General features: G+C 44.7%; 1 protein-coding gene across 4 annotated transcripts in view; it reads left to right on the forward strand.

The window, feature by feature from the left end:
• The first annotated feature begins 266 nt into the window (after positions 1–266).
• Positions 267–22,067, forward strand: part of LOC115088384 (eyes absent homolog 4) — a 193,984-nt gene continuing 172,183 nt past the window's right edge. For all 4 annotated transcript variants that reach the window (XM_029596600.1, XM_029596599.1, XM_029596601.1 and 1 more), the window contains exon 1: positions 267–364. In XM_029596600.1, the coding sequence (XP_029452460.1) occupies positions 301–364 (64 nt within the window). In that variant the 5' untranslated portion in view covers positions 267–300. The remainder of the gene's footprint in view (positions 365–22,067) is intronic.

Raw genomic sequence — 22,067 nt, forward strand, 5'->3', positions numbered from 1 at the left:
CAGCCTTAAGTCACCCATGCTGACCATGGGTTGAGTGGGAGAAGGGAGGACAGGGATGCAGAGAATCAGAGAGTGATCACGTGACTTTGTAAAAAGAATCAATAAAATGCATGCTTGTTTCCCGGTCTATAACCATGGGCTATCCTTCCTGAGTGTCTACTCCTGTCCACTGCATGCATGTTCAAGCTGTAGTATCACCAGTGAAACTGGCATGAGGTCTTCGTTGTATTTTTAGACATAAAATCTCATGTCTACTTATTCTTCTATGTAGTGTCTCTTCTTGCAGTCAAAACAGAGCCCATGAACAGCAGTGAAACAACAACAACAACTGGAGATGGATCGCTTGACACATTTACTGGGTCAGGTAAAACCATAACCTCACATATTATTACATACCCCACTATTACCATAGTACATTTTTATCAGGTTGCCTCGGGTGTTTCTAACTTTTTGCAACAGTTGTGGCTGAAATTGAGGTCAAAGATTTTTTACTCTATTTTTTTTTTTTTTTACTGGCTCTTTAAATAGAAAGGGTAGATTTTATAAATTTCCGCGCGCGCGTAACTTTTTGTTCGTGCACCAGGCGGAACAAAAGTACGCTGGATTTTATAAGATACACTCGTAGCCGCGCGTATCTTATAAAAATCCGGGGGTTGGCGCGCGCAAGGGGAGCGGCCTCGGAGGGAACTTTTTTTCCACTCCCCCCGCACCCTTCCCCTCCCTTCCCCTACCTAACCCCACCCCCCAGCCCTATCTAAAACCCCCCCCACACACACCTTTCTTGGCAGATTTACGCCTGCGGGAAAGCAGGCGTAAATCTGCGCGCGCCAGCAGGCTGCTGGCGTGCCATCGCCCGACCCGGGGGCTGGTCCAGAGGCCTCGGCCACGCCCCGGGCCGGCGCCACGCCCCCGGGCCCGCCCTCGAAAACGCCGCGTCACTCTCGGCACGCCCCCCCCCCCGACACGCCCCTCCATGCAAGCCCCGGGACTTACGCGCATCCTGGGGCTTGCGCGCGCCGCCGAGCCTATACAAAATAGGCTCGGCGCGTGCAGGGGGGGGGGGGTTTGGGGTAGGTTTTCGGGGGGTACGCGCGCACGATACGCGCGTACCCCTTTGAAAATCTACCCCAAAGTGTCTTCCTAGACAAAATGTTATCTTGTGAAGAAATAGTGTCTTCATTTGGGCCCTGGGTAGAGTGCAGCTCTATGTTTTTTAAACATTGAATTTTCCTTGCTATTTTCATTTAAGGGGTCCGTAAATAAGAGAGAGAATTATCCAGCCCTGGCTGGTGTATTAGCAGGCAAAGGCACTTTTATTTATTCAATAGTAGCTGGGACTCAAAGGGATAGGGGCATGCAATCCTATGACTTAGCCCTTGAGTGCCTGCCACCTCGGGGTAATCAAGCTTTGTTGCAAAGTGCTTGCATTACTTAATCTTTATTAACAAAGATTATGCACTATGGTGGATGTTTCTTCTAGCAGCGAGCTTGTGTTCAAGAGATGTGATGGAGTGAAAAGATGCTTTTTACAAGAAGTGTTCTTGGAATTAGGGGATTCTAACAAAGGGAATCCAGGATATTCCAGCCGTGCCAGTGCAAGAGCTGTGTGAGTGAAAGAAGATACAATAGTCCAGTTATTTTGATTGTTATTATTGTCACTTCCCTCTCAAACGCTGATAATCTGAATTATCAGCTGTATGTAACTTTTTTTCACCCGGGTGCTCAAGCTGTTTCAGACAGCCTTAGATTGCTTATTGGCGGGGCAACCTCCGTGCTTCTTGCTGCTGAGGTCAGTTAGGAGCCCTGAGTTTCTTAGCAGGCCTCTCCTCGCACCACAGAGCCATAGGTACAATCACCGCGATGCGCCGACGCCCGTGTGCCGGCTCTGTTATTGCGCAGGCTGACTTTGGAGGGGGACTCTGAATTCTGCCGCGCTGACTGCAGGAACTTGGAATCTGTAAGAGGTTGATTTGGAAGTAGAGGAAGCCAAGGGAGTAAAGGTCAGCAGTTGCACATGAAGTTTGTTTGTATAAACCCTCAAGTGCTCCTGACAGTTGTCGAGGGACTGGGAGAAGTTCTCTTTAGACCTGGATAAAGAAGCAGCTTTTTATGAACATGGGATAGAAAATACACAGTTACCCATGCTATTTCATTTATTGTAACTATAGTAATGTTAGCATCCTTTCTAATGTGCATAATATTGCACATAATATTTTCAATAATGTGCATAATATTGCATATTATTTTCACATTATTATGCACATTATTTTCAATAATGTGCATAATATTGCACATAATATTGCACACCTGCATGAGCAGGTGTGCCTAAAGTTACGCCCGTATTTTTATCAACTGTTCAGTGAGAGCCACACAGCATAAAAATCCATGTCACATGAAAGCACATCTGCATGTTTCTGTAGATGCACATTTTTTAATGTAGAGATCCACATAGTTTGTACAGACATAATATTAAAGTATGCACATATATTTTTATTTATTTATTTATTTTAAAATCTTTTCTATACCGTCATTAAGCGGTTGCCATCACAACGGTTCACAATAGGGCACATAACTATATGTTTTAAATAGTGTCTAGAATTCTAACAATTAAACAGGTGCCATCAAAATACTGTGACATAGTTTCTCACAGGACAAGCAGGATGGTAGTCCTCACATATGGGTGACATCATCAGGATGGAGCCCAATCACGGAAAACTTTTGTCAAAGTTTCTAGAACTTTGACTGGCCCCTACTGAGCATGCCCAGCATGGCACCAACCCTGCAGCCAGCAGGGGTCCCCCTTCAGTCTTCTTTTTCTGCGCAGCAGTAGCCTCGCGGATTAGGAGCTCTGAAGAGATTCCTGACAGGAATTTTCCTCACGGAATTTTCTAAAGTTAAATTGCCCCACAGGGGTCCCTCCTCTAACTTTTCTCAGGCCGGTAAGTTTTTTGACCGTCTGCCGTCGATTACCATCGAGTTTGGCCCTCGCGGCCTACTGGCCGTCGACCGTACCGCGGCTCGATTTTTTTCTATGGCCATGGCGTCGGGGTTCCGTCGGTGCCCGGACTGTACTCGCACGATGTCTATAACAGACCTCCATGGAGTCTGTGTAATGTGTTTAGGCCGTGAGCATGATGTCCTGACTTGCACCAAATGTGCCCTCATGACACCAAAAGGTCGCAAAGCCAGAATGGAGAAGATGGAACTCCTCTTCTGTGCTCAGACCCCGACGCCGTCCATCGCATCGACGTCATCGGAACCGGCACCGTCGACATCGTGCCAGCATCATCCACCGTCCGATGACCGTCCGCCATCGACGTCTTCATGGCCATCGACGCCCGCTACTCCCCATCAGGATCGAGGGGATCGCAGGGAAAAACATCGACATCGTAAGACTCGGACCGTCGAGGGAGCGAAATCATCAACCGCCACTGTCCGAGCCACCGTCGAAGAAGCCCCGTCCAGGAAAGGCACCGACCATTCCTGCGACCGGGTCACCGAGGCCACCCTCACCCGATCAGGGTTTGGGAGTCGCGATTCCGCCTGTAAAGGTGGTCCCTCTGACTGTGCCTCTGCCTCCCTCTTCTGTTCCGGAGCCGGGGCTGCTTGCTCCAGGTCTCCGAGAAGAACTGGACTGGCTGGTTCAGGAGGCCCTCGTCAAGGCGATGCAACGGCTCCAGGTTCCTCCGGCACCGACTGTGGAACCGGTCACCGAGCCGGTGGCAACAGCGTTGGTACCGCTGCTGTTCCGGATGGAGGCGCTCCTGACCGCCCTTCCACTAGTGGTTCCTGGGTCTCCGATGGCTCCGGTGCCCGCCCCGTTGACAACTTCATCGGGAGGAGAAACACCGTTCTGCATTCCTCCATTGGGAGTTCTGCCTCAGCCATCGATGCCGATTCATCCCTCGCCACCGATTCATCCATTGGTGCCGATACGTCCATCGGCACCATCGATGCCGGCACCGAGGCCCTGGGGGATTCCTCCGATTTTCTCGGAGCCTCAACCAGGACCTTCGGGTATCCAACCCCCTTCCCATCCTACAGGTCAGTCTGCTGATCCTTATGACACCTGGGACGATGATACTTCCACAGACACCGATGATTTACCTTCACCTCCTTCTCCTACTGAAAGTAGAAAGCGTTCTCCTCCAGAGGACCTTTCTTTCATTAATTTTGTGAAGGAAATGTCTGAGTTGGTCCCTTTTCAACTTCAGAAGGCACAGGATGATAGGCACCAGATGATGGAGTTGCTCCAGTTCCTGGATGCCCCTAAGGTGTTCACTTCTATTCCCATTCATCAAGTTCTTCTGGACCTCCTCAAAAAGAACTGGGAGTACCCTGGCTCCATTGCTCCAGTCCATAGGAAAGCTGACACTACCTATTTAGTGCAGTCAGCCCCTGGCTTTCAAAAATCTCAGCTCGACCACCACTCAGTTGTGGTAGAATCGGCTCAAAAGAAAGCAAAAAGGATGAAACCTCACTCATCTACTCCTCCTGTTAAGGAACAGAAGTTCCTGGACAATATTGGTTGATGAGTGTTCCAAGGAGCCATGCTCATCTCCAGAATTGCTGCTTATCAGATGTATATGACCCAATACAATAGGGTCATCTTCAAACAGATTCAGGACTTCTCTGAAACCCTGCCTGACCAATTCCAAGACCAGCTTCAAACCCTTGTAAACAAAGGATGTGAGGCAGGAAAGCATGAGATAAGGACAGCTTATGATATCTTCGACACCTCTACTAGAGTGTCTGCAGCTGCCATTTTGGCAAGACGATGGGCCTGGCTCAAATCTTCTGACCTTCGCCCAGAAGTACAAGACAGGCTATCTGACCTACCATGTGTAGGAGACAATCTGTTCAGTGAACAGATCCAGCAGATGTTGGCTGAATTAAAGGACCATCATGAGACCCTTAAACAGCTCTCATCGATACATTCTGACAAGACAGCCCTTCAGGAAGGACTCTAAGAAGTTTTTCTTCCGTCCAAGGAAGTCCTATCCTCCACCTGCAAGGTCCCAAACTATGAGACCTTATCAAAAGCCTCAGCCTCGCAGGCCCGAAAGCAAAGCCACAAGCAGCTCCCCAGCCGGGGCCTGCTTCAGGTTTTTGACTTTCACTTGGAGAGCAGCAGCCTGATTCCTCTGCCAAGCATACCAGTGGGAGGTCGATTGTGCCGCTTTCACAACATGTGGCACTCAATCACAACCAACCAATGGGTGCTAGCAATCATTGCTCAGGGTTACCACCTAAACTTTCTCGCTCTGCCACCAGACTCACCACCCCTGCAAGCGTGGAGACTATCCGACCACTCCGTCCTTCTGGAGCAGGAGGTTTCCCTCCTTCTCCAGTTAAGAGCAATAGAACCGGTCCCACTCTCTCAGCAAGGCCTAGGGTTCTAATCCCGGTACTTTCTGATCCCCAAAAAATCCGGGGGAGTTCGTCCAATTCTGGACCTACGTGCTCTCAACAAGTACCTCCAGCGGGAAAAGTTCAAGATGGTAACCTTGGGCTCGCTTCTACCGCTTCTGCAAAGAGGAGACTGGCTCTGCTCTCTGGACCTCCAGGACGCATACACACACATTGTGATCACTCCAGCTTATCGCAAGTACCTCATGTTTTTAATAGGCCCCAAGCACTATCAATACTGAGTGCTTCCATTCGGCCTAGCGTCTGCACCACGAGTCTTCACCAAATGCCTCGTAGTTGTCGCAGCTTTCCTCAGGAAAGAAGGTGTTCACATCTACCCCTATCTGGACGACTGGTTAATCAGGGCACCAACCCAGCAAGCTACTCGGTCGTCCCTCGATTTGACCCTACACACTCTAATTTCTTTAGGATTTCTCGTCAATTACGGAAAATCCTATTTAGTCCCATCTCAAAACTTGTCATTCATTGGGGCAGACTTGGACACTTTGCAGGCAAAAGCCTTTCTACCTCGACAACGAGCGCTAACACTCGTGGCCCTCGCTCACCAGTTGCAATCTCAACATACAGCAACAGATCGCCAATTCCTCATCCTGCTGGGACACATGGCATCCTCCATCCATGTTACACCAATGGCCCACCTGGCCATGAAACTCATGCATTGGACTCTGAGGTCACAATGGATTCAAGCTGTTCAGCCTCTGTCGACCATTGTCCACGTCACCAACTCTTTCCGTCTGTCTCTCGCCTGGTGGAAAGATCAGATCAATTTCCTCCAGGGACTGCCTTTTCAACTGCCAGATCCTTAACTCAATCTCACCACCGACGCCTCCAACCTCGGCTGGGGAGCTCACGTGGACAGTCTACAGACACAAAGATCTTGGTCTCCAGAGGAAGCCAAACATCAGATAAACTTCCTAGAACTTCGAGCAATGAGATATGCTCTCAGGGCTTTTCATGAACGCCTATCAAATCACGTCATCCTGATTCAGACGGACAACCAGGTGGCCATGTGGTACATCAACAAGCAGGGAGGCACAGGCTCCTTACTTCTGTGTCAGGAAGCTGCGCAGATTTGGGCGGAAGCACTCTCCCACTTGATGTACCTCAGAGCCACCTACTTGCTGGGAGTGGACAATGTCTTGGCAGACAAACTGAGTCACATCTTCCAGCAACACGAGTGGTCTCTCAACCCCTTGGTAGCGACCTCAATCTTTTGACAATGGGGATACCCCCAGACAGACCTCTTTGCGTCCCCTCAGAACCACAAAGTGGACAATTACTGCTCCCTCATTCGGAGCGAGCGCTCTCAGCCCAGAGATGCATTCTCCCTCTCGTGGGCAACTGGTCTGCTCTATGCATTCCCTCCACTTCCTCTTCTCTCGAAGACTCTCATGAAGCTACGTCAGGACAAGGGAACCATGATCCTGATAGCACCTCACTAGCCACACCAAGTGTGGTTTCCCATACTCCAGGATTTCTCCATCCGCAAGCACATTCCCTTGGGAATGGACCCGCATCTGATCACTCAAAACAATGGATGCCTACGCCATCCCAATCTTCAGGCCTTGTCTCTGACGGCATGGATGTTGAAAGGTTAATCCTTCAACCACTTAACCTTTCAGATTCGGTTTCTCGTGTCCTGATTGCTTCACGGAAGCCTTCCACAAGAAAATCTTATTCCTATAAATGGAAAAGGTACACATTATGGTGCACTTTGCAGTCCCTTGATCCCTTTTCCTGTCCAATACCAAGGTTTCTGGACTATTTCTGGCATTTGTCAGATTCAGGTCTAAAGACCTCTTCCATCAGAATGCATGTTGGTGCGGTAGCCGCCTTCCATAAAGGTGTCGGGGATGTCCCTATATCAGTACAACCCCTCATAACACGCTTTTTGAAGGGCTTGCTCCATATCAAGCCACCTTTACGTCCTCCGGCCCCTTCTTGGGACCTTAATCTGGTTCTCGGTCAGCTCATGAAACCACCATTTGAACCTCTTCACTCCTGTGACCTAAAATATCTCACATGGAAAGTGATTTTCCTTTTGGCTATCACTTCAGCTCGCAGGGTTAGTGAGTTACAGGCCCTAGTTACCTATCCGCCTTACACTAAACTGCAGGACCGGGCGGTACTCCGCACTCACCCTATATTCTTACCTAAGGTAGTCTCGGAGTTTCACATTAATCAATCCATCATACTGCCTACCTTCTTTCCCAGGCCCCATTCCAATCCAGGGGAACAGGCTCTGCATACCCTTGACTGTAAACTGGCTCTAGCTTTCTATCTAGACCGTACAGTTGCCCACAAGAAGAGCACTCAGTTATTCGTCTCTTTCCATCCCAACAAATTAGGGCAACCTGTGGGTAAGCAGACTCTCTCCTCCTGGTTGGCGGACAGCATATCTCTTTGCTACCAGCAAGCAGGCATTCCTTTTCAAGACCGTGTTAAAGCACACTCTGTGAGGGCCATGGCGACTTCAATAGCACACCTACGATTGGTGCCACTTCCTGACATTTGCAGGGCTGCTACCTGGAGCTGTCTCCATACTTTCGCAGCCCACTATTGCTTGGACAAAGCCGGATGACAAGATTCCATCTTCGGCCAGTCTGTCCTGTGTAATTTATTTCCAACGTGACGTACCCACACCCTTCTGCCTGCCCAGTGGGGTTCAGGATGCCCTCTACCAAATTTCACCCCAGTTGTTGTGCCTGTTGCACGCCATTGGGTGCATTTGGTGCATGTTCGGGCATCCTCAGCTCGGTACTCACCCATATGTGAGGACTACCATCCTGCTTGTCCTGTGGGAAAGCAAATGTTGCTTACCTGTAACAGGTGTTCTCACAGGACAGCAGGATGTTAGTCCTCATGAAACCCACCCGCTGCCCCGCGGTGTTGGATTCGTAATGTTTTATTGTTTTATTTTTTCGGCACTGCCTGTAGCTATCAAATAAGACTGAAGGGGGACCCCTGCTGGCTGCAGGGTTGGTGCCATGCTGGGCGTGCTCAGTAGGGGCCAGTCAAAGTTCTAGAAACTTTGACAAAAGTTTTCCGTGATTGGGCTCCATCCTGATGATGTCACCCATATGTGAGGACTAACATCCTGCTGTCCTGTGAGAACACCTGTTACAGGTAAGCAACAATTGCTTTCATTATAAATATTATTTGGTGGGTGTTATAAGTCGTGTCCAGTTTTCTCTGTCTCAGCTATAAGATAAAGTACTACTTAAAAATTACAAGAAAGAATTAGAATATATAAAAATGAGAAACACACGCATTAAGACGAACAAGTGTGTGTGGGGGGATTTAGCTGACCGCAACCAACACTTCCCTGGTTTCTCCTCTCAATTCTCTTTGTTGTATGCTTGCTTAAATAGCCATGTTTTTAGACTTTTTCTGAAGGTTTTGATGTTTCTTTGCAATCTGATTTCTAAAGGCAGATTATTCCATACTGGGGGTCAGGCTAGGGATAGGGCCCTAAAGCTTACTTGAGTTAGTCTGGCCGTCTTAACTGAGTGAATAGTTAGCAGTGCTTTTTTTGCTGATCTTGGGTTTCTGTGGGGGGGTATGTACGCGTAGGGCTGTGTTCATAATATTCCCCAGTTTATGCGCCGAAGCATTTCATAAGGTTAGCTGATGTAAGCGCTTATCTTGGTTGTAAAAATAATTACTTGTGTACTTAATTCTAAGCACCAGTTCGCCAAGACTTTCACCAGTTCACCCAAAATGAGCAATTCACCCACCCAGGTTTTTCTATGCTCTCCTGTGATTGGTTTTTCTCTCTAATTGATGGTTAGGGATGTTTTGATGCTCTGTGAAGAGAACAGTGTTGCATTTCTCATTTACAATTTTAGCATTCTGCCGGTCTAAACCAGGAGTGCAGTTATACTATTTTATTTCCCATGTTCAATTTATTACCTCCCTAGTCTTCATATGTACTGTAGTTTGCTTTTTTCTACCTTTTGTTTCGGGATATACAAGGAAAGTATTTGAAGTCAATACTTCTGTAGTGCAAGTCCTGTTTTTATGAAGATCATGCTGTTTGAAATACATCCCCACATAACATGTATGCATGAAGACTACGCTATTTGAGATATATAATATGTACTTTTGATAGTCTTGATTTCTTTTTGTGATCGGTTCAATTTTCTGTTTTTCCGATTGGTGGTTTGGGGTCATGTGACTGGTTTGATGCATTTTGAAACAGTATGTATACTTCTTACAGCATTGATTCTGTTTACATTGAAGCTGTATACGGTTATATATATGTTGACAAAAGCAGGTATATTTACTTATTTATCTATTCTCCTGGTGAATGTAGAGCTCATTTGTTTGAAAGGAGTCTTTGTTTCTTATACAATTTTTATGTTTTTTCGATTCCAGTGATTTGTCCCTTCCGATGCAGCATGTCCGCGAAACATGTATATGTCGGGGATCTCAGCTATTTCAACCACATTTGTGATAATTGATGGTCTAAAGTCTAAATAAACCATGTTTGGATATTTAAAATAGTATCTGCTACTTCATATATGATTATTATCACAACATTTACATTTGATGGATTCTTAATGTAAAATGTTAGGCCATTACCATATAAATGTAACAGACTTTAAAACATTGATGTCACCAGGTTGATGGCCAACATTAGTTTCAATCTATAGAATAACAAGAGATACATACAAATTGAAGCTACTCAGTTGTGGTTCATTGGGATCCAACTCTGCATCTCATCTCCAGCTCCTATCATTATAGTCCCTTCATTGATGGCTCAGCTGTCCTTCTCATGAGTTCTGATAAAGTCTGGATTATTCTAGCCTCCACATCTTAGATTCCCCCTATTCGATGGCTAGTTCTGTGTACCTGAGTGGCTGCCTTTTATTGGGAGGGTGAAAGCCTTTCTTCTGGTATTGCAATATGGATCTTGTTCCTTCAGTCCTGGAGGGGAAGTTGACATCTGATCCTCTATCCATCATCCTGCTTCCCCCCTCTTCTGTTCCTGCAGTTCTGTCCCATTTTAAGTCCCCTGGATTTCCAGCCCTCCTTGCTCAGAACGTTTCCCTAAAGTCCCTTCATGCCTCTGGAGTGAGGACTCTCTTCCTCCTCCTGTATCCTTCCATGTGGCTGCAATTAAACATTCTCTACATAATCTACATAATCCCTATATTCCACTCGTTATGCTTGTTCAACTACAGTTCTACTCTAGTACAATTTTGTTAATTATGTTCTTATTGTTTGCTGTACAAGGTTTAGTTAAATTATGTTTTTATTGTTTGATGTAATTTCCAACTGTTGGTTCACTGTAAACCGAACCGATATGTACTTGTACATGATCTTCGGTATAGAAAAGTATTTAAATAAATAAATAAATAATCTGCTCTTCTTTCTCATGCAAGGAACATATATTCTATCACAATGCACCAGTGCTGTTTCCTTTGCATATCTTTGCACCAGAGATAGAAAAGAAAGTAAAACAGAAGAGTCACTCATTGATGTAAAACAGCAGCTTTTTCATTCGGGATACGCACTCACATTTCATAAGGTTTGTAGAGAAATGTAATCATAATTGTTTGGCAAAGTTTCTACAACAAATGGATCTTTTTTTGTAAGCTGTTGTACGTTAATCTTTTGTGGTATATCAGCAAAGATATATAAACTGAAGCAATGTAGTTGATAATTATATATTTTAAAGTTACATTAATACTCTAAAACTTTAAGCAAATATTGACTGCTACAGTGTGGCACCAAGGGCAGTAATATTCAAAGCAGTGCGAAGGCGCACATTGACGCTTGTGCGTCAACCTACTCCCAGGGACATGGTGATTTAATAAATTGTGCACACATGTTATAAAATAGCCTTATCACGTTCACACGTGCAACCAACTTTAAGTAGATGCACCCAAGCACTTATATCCCGTTTCTGCCGTGTAAATCAGTGTATTTTAAAACTGGCACACATGACCAATTTTACCAGTTCATTCACCAGTTTGACCAGTGTTGAGCTAGGTCTACTAGTTTAATAGCCTGCATTCCCCAGTTACCCGAGACCCTTTAAACCCCTCCAAAACAGCTATTTTTTTTTTTTTTTACAACTTATACCTCCTCCAAGGCGGAATTAAAATTACGCAGAAGTTGACCTGGGTATGCACCATGGTGCATAAGTATTTGCACGCACATCTCTTGGCCATGCCCCAGAATGCCCACACCCCACCCAGATCAAGTTGCACTGGGTGTGGACCCTTGGCCTGGTGTAGGATTGGTACGGCCCTCCAGTCGGACCCGGAGAGCGCCTGCCACCAGGAGGCGGAGCACAGGAGGAGACAGAGGCTGGCTGGAGCTTCACCACTAGCAACCCGGGGTTCCCTCAGGTTGAACCCTTGGTTACCCAGGCCGCCTGGTCTTAGGTGGGCCTCGCATGGTCTCCTAGAGAGAAAGTTCAAGGGAGTGCCCACCACGGACAAGGGTGCGCGGTCGGGGTTCAGACAAGGAAGTCCAGAGGTCGCAGGAAGCCAAAATAGAGTGTCCGAGTGTATAGCAAGAATCAAGGCCAGAGTCTTGGTGAAGGATGGTCAGCCAGGCAGATTCGGTAGCAGAGGTCAGTTCAGACGTAGTCAGGTCAAGCAGGAGGTCGGATTCCAGGTGGCAGATGAGAGTAGTCGGAGTTCCAGGCAGGGGTCAGGGCAGGCAGCAATCAAGGAGTAGTGAAGAACAAGCAAAGGTCTGTACCATGTGATCAGTCCGAAGGGTACTACCAGGGATGGAGAGACGAAGGAGCAGGAGATGCTGGGACTGGAGACACAGGAGACACTGGAACGGGAGACACAGGAGATGCTGGAGCAGAGAGACTGGAACAGGAGACACAGGAAATGCAGGAAAGCAAACTTGCTATCAATAAGTGATTGACCCGATTGCCAAGGCAAGTAAGTGGTGTCTGACCACTTCCTTAAGTATATGCATCAATCAGGGCGCGCCGCGGAGCTGGGACCCGCCCTAGGCCCTACAAGAAGTTGGGCAGTCCACGCGTGCGCGCGCCTAGGGGCGGGGCCGATGCCACGGAGGACACCGAGCCCCGCCATGAGGCCTGGCTGGGGCTGGGAGGTGAAGCGACGGGCAACGCCGTGGCCAAGTGGAGCTGGCGGCAGACGCGAGGGAGGCTGACCCAAGACTGGCTGGTGTGGAAGAAGGGTAAGCAGACCCGGGAGCAGGACGCGCAACAGATCACACCCCGTTTTTAAATCAAGTGAGATGTGCATGTAGCAAGAGATAGGCACACATCTGGGCAGCTTTTAAAATTTGGTGGGCTCACCGAGCCCGACTTGTGCGCACATATCTTGATTTTAGTGTGCATTGGGCTTTTAAAATTCACCTTAAAGGCTATAATTCCTGAAAATTAATTTAATAACTAATGAAAAAAGCATAATTAGGTTATATTATGATTGTTCATTTGAAGACAGTTTTATTCTCACGATTTGTTCATGATGGAAGGAATATTTATAATTAATCTGTCGTTATGCTACTTGTTAATTATGGAATCGCTTCTCCCAGGTGCTCACGCATCCTCATGCCATCATGATATATTAGTCCAGTCCTTACTTTTTAACGCCCATCCTAATATATTCTGCAGGGAAAAAAAGACCTGACCTGCATTGGGATGTGAAACTGAAAACCAAGACTGGGTTCCTAACTCATAACACGTGTTTCTAGCTTAACTCCGTATTGGTTGGGATTTTAGCCCAGTCCTGATTTTTAATTTGACATCCAAATGCAGTCCAGGCCTTACTTTTCCTGCAAAATGTGAAAGTTGGTTGCCCTATGAACAAGCAGCCAAATGTCTGGAGAGAAATGCAAATAGATGATGCCATCTTCCACCTGTACCAGCCAACTTCCCCTTGGGTTGAGCCCTCGGGTGCTGAAAGCTGGTTAGGCATAGATTACGGGGGTAGCCCCCAATCCGAGGCACGGAGCTAGAAGCCAGGATCAGAGCAAGAGGCTGGAGCACACCAGGAACAAGAAAGGGGTCAAGCAGGGATATTGAAGGCGAGGCAGGAAGCAGCAAAGTTTTCTGAGGGCAGGTAGCTGGAGCAGAGCCGGAGTATGAGGACCACAAGGTAGGATCAAGTGCTGGCATTTTTACTGACAAAGAGCCTGAGTATAAATACACAATCAGGCTGGGGGGGGGGAGTGTTGGGTAGATAGTCCAATACCCCTACATGCAGGAGGCAAATTCAGCAATGGATCCTCATACAGATTTCATTAGGATGGGAGTTATAACGTAAGGGCTGTACTGTTGTCTCATGTTGGCATGTAGGTGGGTCAGCAACTCTGTTCTCTTCATATGTTAATTTCATAAATTAACTAATGATATAGGTTATCAGAAAACCAAAGATCTCATACTCAGATATTAAATAGTGTTAGCACCAGTTTTAATTTTTTATTCATTTTATAAGAAATATCTTTTAAAAAATCCTTTTTAATGTTCTTTTATAGATAAAACATATCTCACAATTGTTACTAAATCTCCAGAGATGTACAAAACTTTATTTAAAAATATCCTGTTGCTAAATTTTATGAAGCCAATATTTAGAAATACATCTAAAGGATGACTTGTCTGATTAGTTAGCCAGATGAGTTATCTTGGATATTTAGTGGGATAAACGCGCCACTGAAAAGCCCCAAATAAAGTTATCTGGCTATATTCATAGGAATGTAGCTGGTTAAATGGCAAACTGAGCTTAAAAAGAAAACAAAAAAAAATTAGCTGCCCCATCACCCACTCCCACTCATGTGTTGTAAATATAGGAGCTGCCTGCCTGATCCTTCATCCCCTCTCCCCCAAGGTCCCCAAGCACGGCATCACCGCAGCTCCCTGCCCCTTCCTCTCCCTAAAACAACCATGGCCAGCTTCTCTCCCCACCTCCCTGTCCTCCTCTGGCACCCCCTATCCCTAACCCATTCCACCCAGCGGCCTCGGAAACCTTCAGCCTACCTGGGATCACAACAAATCCCTCTTGTGGTCCCGGACACGTCGCTTTGCCAGCAGCACTGGGCAGTGTAAGCCTCCAGCATTTCCTATGGGAATAAACACGGACCACAATGCTGGCAGCGTCCAGAATCACATCAGGCATCTACCGTGATCCTGGATGGCCTGAGAGTTTTCAACGGTGCCAGCTAGGGTGGGAGGGAGGGGAAGGGGAAGGGGGTGGCTGGCCAGAAGTAAATATCTATTGCAGAAACAGGATGGGGAGTGGGATCTGCGGTGACCTGGCTTAAAAAAAAAAAAACTTTTGCCATTTTCATCAATTTCAGTTTCATCCAAACAACAACAATTGTCTGACCAGCTTACCGGGTAGCATACCACATGTGTGGTATGCTACCCGGTGGTATGCTACATGTGGTATGCTACATGTGGTATGCTACATGTGTGGTATGCTACCCGGTGGTATGCTACATGTGGTATGCTACATGTGTTGTATGCTACCCGGTAAGCTGGTCAGACAATTGTTGTTGTTTGGATGAAACTGAAATTGATGAGTTTCATCTTTGAATTTGCAGTGTTCCAGCTCCTGAGGCAGCGGCTGTTAAGCTGCGAAACTCGGCCTGAGTCGGGCGTTACGCGAACACGTCTCTGTTTTAATAAATATTGGAAAAAGATTGAGGCATCTATTCTTTTTTTTGTTATCCTGCCAATTAAAGTTATCCAGCTACCCTGCTCTAAGCCACAACATGAGTTAGCGGAATAATTTATCCACCTAACTCCAAATACTGGAGTTAATCAGATGAGTTATTTGGCTAATTTAACCCAGTCCTGGGAGTCCCCCAAAACGTCTCTTACTTATTCGGCTAAATTTTAGCCTAATAATGACTTATCTGACTAACTTTTAGCTGAATAAGTGCCATAGATATTCCAATCTAATAGCTAGATTCATCAAAGTATAGTAATTTTCATATGAATAATGCCCTCATTAAGGAAAATGGGCAATGCTATACTAATTTTAGGGGGAAGAGAGAGAGAGAGAAAGCAAGAGAGACTATTTATAAGGCTTTCATAGTAGTCAACTATTTATCAGTATAGGAGGGCCAGCTAGTAACTCGAGGTGAGGATTTGATGGTTGTCTAAGGTTTTGAGGCCAGTTCTACATGCACAGTGAGATGTACGAACAGCTCAGTACACATCAGTGAAGATTTGGAGTGAGGAAAGTCACACAAAGCTGAGATTTCTACAGTGTTCTCTCACCCTACCTTGATGGACTCTCCTCACTCCAAATCATGTCAAATGCCCCTCATTTTCACTGTTCCCACCCCAACCTCTTCCCAATCCCACCCCTTTGAATAAATTTGAAACATTTGCATTTGTGCCGCGCGATGTGATATATATCGCGTGCGTAATGCCATTATTGTGGGCATTAGGGCCCTAAAGCCCAGTAATAACGCCATAATGCATTTTGATGAAAGCAGTTAGCTGATAACTTATACATTATCAAGTTAAATGCCTTTAGAAAATTAGAGATACTTATCACAAACAATATCCAAAATGAACAGTTCTGTGCAAATATTTTGATATGCTGTTCTCACAAGCAGTATTTCATCTGTACAGTTCTCTTCCTCTTGTTAAACTCATGGACCCTTGGACCGAGGTGTTGGCACACCCTGCAGGGAAGAGCCCTGCAGGTACCCATCTTTGGCAGGAGGAGTTGGACGAGGCAGAGGCCCAACTTGAGCTTCACCTTTATCTGCTCATGTGCCCCTCAGGTTGAGCCTTTGGGTGTTGGGGCTGGCAGATGTTAGGTGGGGGCCTTTGCTGATGGTTGGAAGGTCCATTGAGGTCGCTGGGCCAGAGTAGATGTAGTACAGGTGAATCCAGAAGCAGGCTGGGTTCAGTAGCAGGTGGCATTCAGGAACGTCCAGAAGGCAGGCTAAGGTCAATACCTGGTATACATCCGAAGGGAAAGGTGGGGATAGATAGGCAGGGCAGGAAGGCAAGGAGCAAAACAGGTGAGAAGACAAGGAGACAAGGAGACATGGAGATCTGAAGACTGAGGGACTGAAGAACTAACCACAGGAGTTGGAGACAAAGACAAGTACCACTGAAGACAAAGGCAAGGACTGCTGGAACTGAAGATGAGGATAAGGAACTGGAACTGAAGACTAAAAATGCTGAAGCAATTTGCCCAACAAGTTAAATGTAAGACATTAATAAGACAGGCTAAGAGAGAATTTGAAAATAAGTTGGCTGTAGAGGCAAAAACTCACAGTAAAAACTGTTTTAAATATATCCGAAGCAGAAAGCCTGTGAGGGAGTCAGTTGGACCGTTAGATGATCGAGGGGTTAAAGGGGCACTTAGAGAAGATAAGGCCATCGCGGAGAGATTAAATGAATTCTTTGCTTCGGTGTTTTCTGAAGAGGATGTTGGAGAGGTACCCATAATGGAGAGGGTTTTCATGGGTAATGATTCAGATGGACTGAATCAAATCACGGTGAACCTAGAAGATGTGGTAGGCCTGATTGACAAACTGAAGAGTAGTAAATCACCCGGCCGGATGGTATACACCCCAGAGTTCTGAAGGAACTAAAAAATGAAATTTCAGACCTATTAGTAAAAATGTATAACTTATCATTAAAATCATCTATTGTACCTGATGACTGGAGGATAGCAAATGTAACCCCAACATTTAAAAAGGGCTCCAGGGGCGATCCAGGAAACTACAGATTGGATAGCCTGACTTCAGTGCCAGGAAAAATAGTGGAAAGTGTTCTAAACATCAAAATCACAGAACATATAGAAAGACATGGTTTAATGGAACAAAGTCAGCATGGCTTTACCCAGTGCAAGTCTTGCCTCACGCAGCGACTCGAGTCTCCGGGCTGATCGCCGGGATCAGAGCCGTCCCTGCTCCTCCCTCGCGGCCGCCACTGCTCTCCTCCGCGGCCCGGATCCAAGATGGCCACCGCCATCCTTAGGCCCGAGGCCACGCCTCTTCATTAGACTTAAAGGGACCTCGTCCCTCTAATTGGATACAGCTGATTTCTATCCACAGGGTCAGAGGAAATATAAAAGGAGACTTCCTCTGACCATTCCTTGACTTGGCATCGTATCCTGTGAGCATTGTCTGAGTCTGCTTGCTTCGGTGAGTTCCAGTGTCTTGATTCCTTGTTCCAGTTCGTCTTGGTTTCCTGGTTCCTGACTTCGGATCGGGACCGCGGACCTCCAGCGGTGAAGACACACCTCCATCCTCGACGCCACGACTCTTCTCCGCTCCCACCGTCATGCCTGTCTACAGTGTCGAGGGTCCACCGGTCACATCTTCGGTTCCTGCCTCGCCACCCGACGGGAGAACCTTCGGGCCTTCCCCCAAGGTATTCCATCCTCCAGTTGGCCCAAGGGTCCACAAGCCTGAGCATAACAGTTTATTTGAAATCCACTTTCTTTATTTCTTTGTTTTTCTTACAAATTATGTGGTATATAAATAAATATTTAATAATATGCCAGTTAAGTTGATACATTGAGAAAACCAAGTGTGTGCATTGAAAACAAGAACTGTTGAATATAAATATTATGTTTGTAATAGTAAAATGGAAGTAACCATGGTTGAATGTTGGATAAGAAAAATGGGATGCTATTGTTCTCACTGAGAGATTGGATTTCGGAATCTACATTATATAATTCCCATTCATTTACTCCTGTATTATATTTATTTATTTATTTATTTTTAATTTTTATATACCGAAGTTCTTGTGGGAATTACAAATCACTCCGGTTTACATAAAACGATGAACTGCCCAACAGCGGAAGGGAGCTTTACATAGAACTGTAGAACATAAGGAACAATAAACCGGATGTCAATTTAACATAGTAATAATAAATATAATATAATATGTACATACAATTTAACTATTTAACGTAGTAGTGATGACCTGTCATCACTACTATATTATATAAACTGTGTTTATATTATATAAACAGTTTATATTATATAAACTGTGGAGTTGGGAATTCATATTGTGAGAAACAGAGGCAATAAGACGTAAAGAGACGAAGAGACTTTGTCTGTGATAAGCATACTCTGTTTTGTTTTATTTTTAATTTAAGAATAATCAAGATAATTTTGCAGATGAGATAATGCTTGTGAGATAACAGCATACAAGTTCTATGCAGAGAACTGCATTTGGGCCATTGTTTTTGAAAGTATACTCTGATTTTCCCATACTGCATGAGAGAGATTCATAGAATTGTGCAGTTGTTACACATGTAGAGAACACCATATTATGAGATATGCAAAGGACTATACAATTGGAACTTTTTCAGTGATAAGCATACTCTGATTTTTTTTATATATAGTGAACTTAATGTGAGTTTGCATTATTTTGAAGTATACTCAGAAGTCGTCATATCAAGAAATATATAGGTTGGGACACCATCTATGATAAATTTGATTTTTTATATACTGAAGTTTAATGAAAGTTTAGTGCTATTACGTTTTCATAATGTTTTTGCACATACAAATCTGTGTAAAATGATTTCTTAAAGAAATGTTGTGCACATCTCTGGAGACTATTAATATCTGAGATAAAGTTTGTCCAAAAACAACAACAAAAAGTTTTGTATTTTTTTTCAAGGATTTTTCAGATAAAGTAGAGAGGTTAATGATTAAAATTGGTATCAGCACTATTTGAAATCTGAGTGTATGAGACTTGGTTTTATGATACTCTATATCATTAATTTATGAAACATTTGCTAGAGGCTTTTTACTGTGCCACTGCATGGTATGGTTTTGTGATCCTCCTGTGTGCTTTTATTTTGTTTTCCCACTAATGCTTGATTAATTAGAATAAGACAAATACTATATATCCATTTACTTCATCTTTTATCATTTAACAATAAGAATAACAAGCAAGAAATAGTACAGGGATAATAAGCTTAGAAGAGAGAAACAGATGTAATTTAATGGTTGGAATATGTATGGTGAAAAACGTACAATTTTCATTTTGATTATAAGTCCAAAAGTAGGTCATGTCTTTGTCATCAAGGTTAAGGTTGCTTCAGAAAGAAGTTTTTGATAATGGGAACTTCTATGCTGTGGGCATGCGAACAAGAGCATGTGAGTTTGGGAACTGGGAAACACAATGACTTATAACAATGGAGGGGAGAAGAAAGATATAGGAAAGCATAATCATGAATACATTTAAATGGGATGGAAAGAAATACATTCATGAAATTTGACTGAGAGCCAGTGGACAGAATTAATTGGAAGAGTAGCGTGGAATTTTAGGAGCTGCAGTACTTGAGATGCAGAATAAGATCAATTTGAAAAAAAATATTTAAGCAGGAAAAAAGGTAGTGTTAAGCAAAATGTGGCACATGGTGGAAGATCAGATTTTATTAATGCTGGTGTGGATGTGTGGCTGGAGAGAGAGGTGGAGAGCTGGACTGAGAGTTATTTCCAGGCCTTTGGAGGACAGCCATTATGTCTTCCTTATTGAGACAGTATGTGCTCAGAAACATATAAGACACTTTTTAGATGCGTTTCACAAAACGATAGAGCACCTATATGGGAGGCTATGTCTTTCTGCCCACCCATGCATACATAGAAACATAGAATACAACAGCAGATGAAGACCGTACAGCCCATCCAGTCTGCCCACAAGCATCTCCTGCTCAGCTTTATAGTCCCTTCCTCTTCCTCAGCAACCTTCTGTGCATCTTAAATTCTTGTATCTACAACTTCCACAGGAAGGCTATTCTATGCATGCACCACCTTTTCTGTAAAGAAATACTTCCTTAGATTAATCTAAATCTGAATCTACCTCCATTTTTCTTCATCTCATGACCCCTTGTTCCAGAGCCTTCTTTCTGATGAAAAAGTTCACCTCGTGCATTTATTCCTTGAATGTATATAAATGTCCCTGTCATATTTTCCCTTTCCCTGAGGACAATCCTCACACATCAAATAGATCATGGCACAAAATTTTGACTTCAGACATTCTAAAACCTTTGGGCATACCCTATTGAACATTAGTCACATGCAGCCTGTGTCCAAGTGTCCCACTGACCCTCTTATCCTCAAAGATATATATATATATTTACATCTTTAAATCTGTCTCCCTGTTCTGTATAATAAAGACCATTGACCATTTTAGTAGCTGTCCTCTGGACTGTCTCGGATCTGCTTTCTTACTTACTTACTTACTTCTAAGTAAGTACTGTCTTACTTCTAAGTAAGAAAGTCATTATTACATAGAAACAGAGAAATGACGGCAGAATAAGACCAACAGGCATATCCAGTTTGCCCAGCAAGCTCTCACACTTATTTTCCCATACCTTTCTGTTACCCTGACTGATGAGTTCAGGGCACTTATTGGTAACTTTTTTATTCCAATTTCCTTCCACCCCCGCCATTGATGCAGAGAGCAGTGTTGGAGCTGCATCAAAGTGAAGTATAAGGCTTAATGTTTGAGGGTAGGAACCTTCATAACGAGAAGTTACCCTGATGTTTGTATACTCATACTGCTCAGATCAATGCCTTGTTAAATGTTGTCTGGATGTAAATCCTCTTTTCCTCATTCCCCTCCTGCCGCTGAATCAGAGAGCCACGCTGGATATGCATTCAAGGTGAAGTATCAGGCTTGATTGGTTTAAGGTAGTAACCGCCTCAGCAAGCAAGCTACTCCCACATTTATTTGTTTAACCAGGCTGTTCAATTCAGACCGTGTTGGTTGTTGTCTGAATGTAAATCCTATTTCTTCATTCCCCCCTGCCGTTGAAACAGTGAGCTGTGCTGGATATGCATTCAAAGTGAAGTATCTGGTTTAATTGGTTAGGGGTAATAATCATTGCAATAAGCAAGCTACTCCCATGCTTATTTGTTTACCTAGACTGCAATTCAGTCCTTGTTGGTTGATGTCCTGATTTGAATCCTCTTTTCTTCATTTCCCCCTGCCGTTGAAACAGTGAGCTGCTCTGGATATGCATTCCAAGTGAAGTATCAGGCTTAATTGGTTTGGGGTAGTAACCGCCACAACAAGCAAACTACTCCCATGCTTATTTGTTTACCCAGACTGTGCAATTCAGTCCTTGTTGGTTGTTGTCTGAATGTAAATCCTCTTATCTTCATTCCCCCCTGCCGTTGAAGCAGAGATCAATGCTGGATATGCATTGAAGTGAAGTATCAGGCTTAATTGGTTTGGGGTAGTAACTGCTGCAACAAGCAAGCTACTTCCACACTTATTTGTTTACCCAGACTGTGCAGCCTTGTTGGCTGTTGCCTGAATGCAAGTCCTCTTTTACACATTTATTCTTGCTGTTGAAGTATAGAGCAAAGTTGGAGTCGCATTAACCATGTGAACGTTTATTGAATAAAGGTATTAATCACCAGGTTCTAGCCGTCATTCCCGCAAGCCACCCCCATGCTTCTTCTCTTCATTCCCATCCTCTAGACTTTATGATCCTCTAGGCTTTATGGATCTAAAGTGTTTATCCCTCGCCCCATTGAAATCCTTCTCAGTTTTGGTCTTCACCACTTCCTCCAGAAGGGCGTTCCAGGCATTCACCACCCTCTCCATGAAGAAATACTTTCTGTCATTGGTTTTTAGTCTTCCTCCCTGGAGTTTTAAATCGTAACCCCTGGTTCTGCTGATTTTTTTCCAACGG

This window comes from Rhinatrema bivittatum, chromosome 3, assembly GCF_901001135.1.
Source record: "Rhinatrema bivittatum chromosome 3, aRhiBiv1.1, whole genome shotgun sequence".
Taxonomy (NCBI): domain Eukaryota; kingdom Metazoa; phylum Chordata; class Amphibia; order Gymnophiona; family Rhinatrematidae; genus Rhinatrema; species Rhinatrema bivittatum.